The sequence below is a fragment of the Miscanthus floridulus genome, unplaced genomic scaffold (genome assembly GCF_019320115.1).
Source record: "Miscanthus floridulus cultivar M001 unplaced genomic scaffold, ASM1932011v1 fs_542_2_3, whole genome shotgun sequence".
Lineage (NCBI taxonomy): Eukaryota > Viridiplantae > Streptophyta > Magnoliopsida > Poales > Poaceae > Miscanthus > Miscanthus floridulus.
In genome coordinates, this window is record NW_027096907.1 from 1 (window position 1) to 6,218 (window position 6,218).

Below are 6,218 nucleotides of genomic sequence, written 5' to 3' on the forward strand. Positions count from 1 at the left end.
TTCATTGAAATAGCCCAATTCAAATATCTTCAAGATCCTGCTAAAGAATTACTAAAAGGGAAAACATGATATTCATGGCATTTATGGAGTACCATGTTATCTCCTCTAATTTTAGTTCCTTGCCAAATTTGTAAGTCATTGCCCAGAGTTGAACTAATATAGAAATATGATATACCAAAACAAAAAGACGTGAAGAGATAATATCCATGTTCTCAAAGAATTTACAATACAAAACTGGGAAGAAAAGCAGCACTTTCTTTACACAAGAATGTCTATAATGATATGAACAAATGCAGATAAACACCATGAGACACAGACCGCTAGAAGATGATTCAGAGTCGCTGCTGGAACTACTTGGACTACCGCACTTGCTATTCCTGATTTGTGCATCTTTGTCCTAACATGATAGGGGAGGCATTGCCACAGATATCCACATCCTCCTCGATGGGCTCGCCACCTGCAAGCAAACCAAAAATTGACTACTGCACAGAAGGTGTGTAAATTAAATCTATTGAGAATTTCGAGCTAGAAGAAAATAAACCTTTGCAAGGATTTGTAGACGAGTGGCTAAGGCCAGATACATTCACAGCTTCATTCTCAGAAGGCTCAGATTTCAACTGCTGGATCTGCTCTTTCTCTTGCAAATACTTGTCGACATGCTTCTTCAGCTCAAATAGCATGTCATCACTGACAGCTTGGATGTCAATCTCGATCTCTCCATCACCAGGCATATCTGTATTGCTGTCTTCTTCTTTTGATCTCATATCTGTATTGCTGTCGATGCATTGTTGCAGCAGTTCAAAGATGTGAGGAGGTAACTCATCGGATATAGAAGCCAAGCAGTTCCCAAAGGCTTCTCTCTCTTCAGCTGTCATCTTTGGTTTTTCAGGCGCTGTTTGCCGTACACCTTCCATTGACACATCACTGCGATCCACAGGAGGTGTCTTCCTCCTCTTCGAGTCAGCCCTGTCAACCTTAACATGTTTCTCAGTGGCAGCAGAAGCCAACTTCTTCTCAATTGGCCTCCATCGACTCTCAAACATCTTGCTCAGTTGGATGGCCATGTCATGCACAGCGTGCCCCTTAGGATTATAAGCCATAGCGTTGTTAAAGGTCAGCCTGACATCAGCAGCAAAATCTGATGGACTTGTGTATGAGCCAGATTCGAGCTTCTTCTGGACAGTACCAAGATCCATTGGGGTCTTGACAATATCAAAATAATCAGGAATTTGCAGCTTGACTACATCAACTGGAACATTGAATATATGACTATATTTCTGAGTCATAAACTTCTTCAAAATAGCTTCACACTGCTTAAACACTGCTGCTTCAGATAACACCGTAGAAGGTTCAGGTCGGGGTTTTGTAGGCAAGAACCGTCCCTTTGCACCACGGATAACATTGGTCACACCACGCTGAGACTTCTGTGGCTTCTTGGCTCGAGGGGCAGCTGAGGATGACAAGGCAGGTGCCCGACTGAGAGGAACAGGGGCTGCAAACTCTGGCTTCTTGAGGAGATCCCGCACGGAATCAAGCTCTGCCCGGAATCTCTTCCGAAGATACCGCCGTTCAGATGACGACATCTTGGACGGCACAAAGATCTCCCGCTTCACATCAAAGCCATCGGTGTTCAGGCTGATGCACTTGCGCTTTGGTGCCGATGAGTCCTCGGAATCGACACGAACAGGACTACCAGCTGCAACTTCCGACTCGCCGACAGTCTCTGTATAACCACGTGACGCGGCTGTCGCCACGCCCCTGAAAGCCATTTCCTCATATCCCCGTTTTATTGGCCTCTGCTGCCCAAACTCCATTAAGACCGTCGGTGTCATGTGCCCAGGCGCCAGCGGGTCACAGATCTGTTCAGCATTTACAACCATTTTCAGTGGCACACACCAAATTCAAGCTACACAGGCAACAGAAAAGAGCATGTAAAGACAAAAATTAACAATATCCTCTCCAAAACCCTAATCCTAAATGGGTACCTTAACCCCAACACGAGCCACCAATCGCGCACGAATCCAACAGAACAGCCCTCAAATCCTCCAATTCGCGCCCGAATCAGACACCTCCCGCACCAATCGAAGAAACCCCAAAAATCCAAAGCTATTCCAAATTCGAGACAAGGGGATGCGAGCCCGGACCTGGTAACGCTGGATCTGAAGCAGCAGCGATCCCAAGGTCGGGATCCGGAAGCGAGGCAACAGCGTCCACGCGCTGGCTCGCCGGGGAGCTGGATCTGCTCGGGAGCGGGACGGATCTGGGAGCGCGCGGTGGCCGCCCGGTCGCGCCTCGCCTTATCCTCTTTTTTATTTTTCGCCTCGCCGCTCGAGTCGAGTCGAGTCGTCTCCGTGCTGCAGCTTTGCTTATCCTTTTTTTCCTTCTCGAGGCGACCGAACCCAAACCCGCTACTGCTTTGCTCACGAGAGGTGAGACCCGAACTGGGAGTAGAAGCGATGCGACTGTGACGAGGGTGGCGAGCGCGCTCGGGTGCGTATTTATAGGCCTAGGCTGGGCGCGGAGGCGGTGCAAGCCGGATCCGGGCCGTCGGCTGGCGGGGATTGGACGGACCAGGCAACAGATCGGCGAGTGGGTCCGCCGTGAACGGGTGGGGCACAACGTGACGTGGAGGCGGGGGGCGCTTTGATTTTCTTTGAGACGGTTTGCAAGCGGACGCGAGGTTGTTGGCCAATATATCAATGACTGGTGGGTCCGAGAGGTGAGCTGGGTCCGAATGTCATGTATGGTGTGTAGCAAGAAGAGTATGCGTTGGAAGCGGCCGTCTTTTGTCGACCACGCGGGATCTGGGTACGGTTTGGGCGCGGAGTGACTTGGGCCGTGTTTAGTTCGGCCCCGGATTCGGCGCCGCCGGATTCCGGGGTACTGTTGAACACTGTAGCATTTGTTTTTATTTGGTAATAATTGTTCCATCGTTGACTAATTAGACTTAAAACGTTCGTCTCACAAAGTACAACTAAACTGTGCAATTAGTTTTTGATTTCGTAAACATTTAGTACTCCATGCATGTACCGCAAATTTGATGTGACGGAGAATCTTCTTTTTGTATAGTGCCAAATTCTGAAATTTGGTGGAACTAAACAAGGGCTTGGTGAGGAACGATACGTGACGCGTGGAAGCAGCTGCGTGCCCTGGGTAGGTCCTTAGCTGAGGTGTCAGGCGGGAGCACGTAACGGGTTGGATTTCGGGTCCAGGTACATCTCGAAGCTATACTACTATAACAATGGATGTAACGGGCTTGGCGTTGTTGGGCCGGGTCTCGTAGCTTCCGCAGCAGTAGTGATAGGTCCAGGTTTTCTATGGGCCAAAACTTTTTATTTCCGGAGGGACTTCCAAGTTTTCAATCCGTAGCCAAAACTAGCCCGTACGGTGAGGAGTTGGGCTTTATTGGGCTGTATTTGTGTTCTAGAGCTCTACTCCCCTGCCGTAAAATACACGCATGGCTTATTGTAGCCCGCCACTATGGCTCCGTTCGGTTTGCTGAATTTTAGTTGAAACTGGCTGAAAGCACTATTCTAACTGAATTGTTGTGAGAGAAAAATATTGTTTCGGCTGAAAAAACAAGCCAAATATAGAGTAAGTCGAATGGGACCATTATTTATTCATTTTATTATTCAGCCTTCTCCAAAGAGCTTGCTTCAGCTGCAGTTTTTTTTTTTTGAAAGTTGCTTCAGCTGAACTAAACACACTTGCAGAACTAAGGATTTTAGGGTGGGTATTTAAAATTTATAAAGTGGTGTCAAGATTTTTTTTTTGTTTTATCGCTACATAAATCTACTATTTAGCATGTATGATATCACGCATTAGTAAATATTTTGGTCTAATATTTAGCCTAGTACTCATTCCGTCAAAAAAAGAATATAATTCTAGCACAATGTCATATTTTAATATTTTAAGTTTGATAAATTATAGATAAAATATATCAATATTTATGACATCAAATAAATATTATTAGACTAATTGGTTTGGAGCCATAAGATGTGAATATCATTCATAAAAAACTTGGCCAAACATTAACCACTATAACTGGCACGCAACTTATAGTTGTATTTTTTTTACATCGGGAGTACCTTTTTTGTTTGGCTTCTAACTAGTTCTCATTGCCTATTTGCCAAACAAAAAGTTGGAGTTGTTGTTGTGCCTCACTTGAGTTCTTCCTCCTCGTGGCGTCTGTTACATGCCAAGGATGCGGGTGCACGCAGGGGAGAGTTTGATTAGCAGGCCCATGCATCCTCACGCAATGGACACGCGCACGTCCTTATCGCGTTGCATCATGCCACGGGCATGACCCTGAGCCAGAAGTGGCTGACACAGCCTCACGCAAAGGCTAATATAGAGATTGCTAATCTGTTATGTGTATACTAATTACTCCGACTATATTTTTTAAACTTCTCATAATGCTCCCGCACCTCTCCTTGTATTTATTCAGACTAACGGTCCGTGACCATACGAGTAAGAACACACACATGTATACGTCCACAACAGAATAGAGTCTGGCATGGCCATTACGTATTCTAAGCCATAAGTTGTTTAGACGATGATATAAGAAAGTGTGCATTTCTAATTGGGCGGCCTTGTGTCTTCTGAGGCCAGTCTTAATGGGAGTTTCACAAGAGTTTTATTTGTATTTAATAGTTTGCCACGTATGTATTTTTTATGACATGTCATCGTTCTAATGAAGACAGAAGAATTGAGTTTCATAGAGACAAAACTCTCTTGACACAGCCAACTCTTTATGAGTCATAGAATTAAATATCCATAAAATTATGGAATAAAACTTTTCATTAAAAATAATTGTTTCATCCAAGTTTTATTTTATTTTATACAACGTGACAGTCTTAAACACGGAAATGAAACTCTCCACGATATTTCCCCAAAATGAAAAGCGCAAGCTGATGTTGATGGACCAAGGACCATCAGGCAACCAAACGAATCTAAGCCGGCCGGACCACGGCGGATCCGCGACCTACCCGCGCACATGGCCGTCAGGCCGGCGCCTCGGATTCTAGCACGCCGGGGGGAACAAAACCACATGCTCGCTCCATACGCGCACGCGGCGCTACCTCGAGAGCCCCCACGGCCATGGCCCATCTCCGCCGCGCGGCAGCCCCGGATCAGTGACGTCCTGGCGCCCTGCTAGTCGTCCAGGCCACCAGTAAAAACGCTGCCGGAGCCGCCCGAATCTCAAAGCGATCCGCTCGTGCGCCACCACGCAGTGCGCAGCGAAACATGGATCCCATGTCCAGCGGCGGCATGTTTTCTGGACGCCAACTTTTCTGTGCTGCTGCTCGGTGATGGCGATGGAAGCGGTGGCGTGCGTGCGTGCTTGCTTGGTCGTCCACGCACGTCCGGATTTGAGGCGAGGCCGCTTTGACCCTTGAGACGCGGTCATGTCATGTGCTGGAGCCTGGCCGTCCGTGCGTCGCCCCGTCGCCGTGCGCGTAGGGCGGGGACGAGCAAGCACGGTGTGCCGTTGTGCGCCGTGCGTTGCACAGTGTCGGTCAATCATGAGCCCTAGCTCCAGGCTTTCCTTGCCCTGGTTGCTGGGCTGCTGGCTCCCGTTTCGGCCGCAAGAGCAGACGTGCAGTCACTGCGCGCCATCTCCATCACTTCATTCAGTGCCCTCTCTGTCTCTACACTGTTTGCTTGTTGGTTTCAGCCAGACTTATTTAACCAGCTTCCTCTCACAATAAATTAGCACCAGCCAATCTAAACCAGCCTAGAAATCAACCAACGAACACGCCGTCTGTCTGTCACTCTCTTTGTGTGCCTTCCAGCTATCTCGTGTCGTGCGGCTTCACGATCTCTTCTTATTTCGCCGGTCCGACGTCAAGGTGTTTGATCTGGTGACTAAAATGGGGTGTCACGTCGCATGGGGTGTTCGAATAATAATAAAATAAATAAATTATAGAATCCGTCGATAATCTACGAGACGAATTTATTAAATCAAATTAATTCGTCATTAGTACATATTTACTGTAGCACCACATTGTCAAATCATGAACTAATTAGGCTTAAAAGATTCGTCTCGTAAATTAGTCGTAAACTGTGTAATTAGTTTCATAATTAATTTATATTTCATACTCTATGTACCAAACATCCGATGGCGCCTAAAGTTTAAGACGAGGAACCACGCACAGTCCAAGGTCCACCAGTTTGGGCGCTTGGCTCAGCCTCCGAGCTCCGTTCTTCTTGCATTG

At 47.1% G+C, this 6,218-nt stretch overlaps 1 protein-coding gene across 1 annotated transcript; it reads right to left on the minus strand.

The window, feature by feature from the left end:
- Positions 1 to 243: 243 nt before the first annotated feature.
- On the minus strand, positions 244 to 2,138 carry LOC136532162 (transcription factor GTE8-like). The gene is made up of 2 exons (XM_066524765.1): positions 542 to 2,138; positions 244 to 457 (listed from the first exon to the last, which is right to left on the minus strand). The coding sequence occupies exons 1-2, from the start codon at positions 1,878 to 1,880 to the stop codon at positions 372 to 374; spliced, it is 1,425 nt and encodes a 474-aa protein (XP_066380862.1). The 5' UTR covers positions 1,881 to 2,138; the 3' UTR covers positions 244 to 371.
- Between the last annotated feature and the right edge of the window lie 4,080 nt (positions 2,139 to 6,218).

Excerpts from the sequence above, each read along its gene's own strand:
- LOC136532162 (XM_066524765.1), bottom strand. The coding sequence starts at position 1,880 with ATGGTTGTAAATGCTGAACAGATCTGTGACCCGCTGGCGCCTGGGCAC. Across the intron at positions 458-541 it reads GTCTACAAATCCTTGCAAAG|GTGGCGAGCCCATCGAGGAG; the intron begins GTTTATTTTCTT and ends GTTTGCTTGCAG.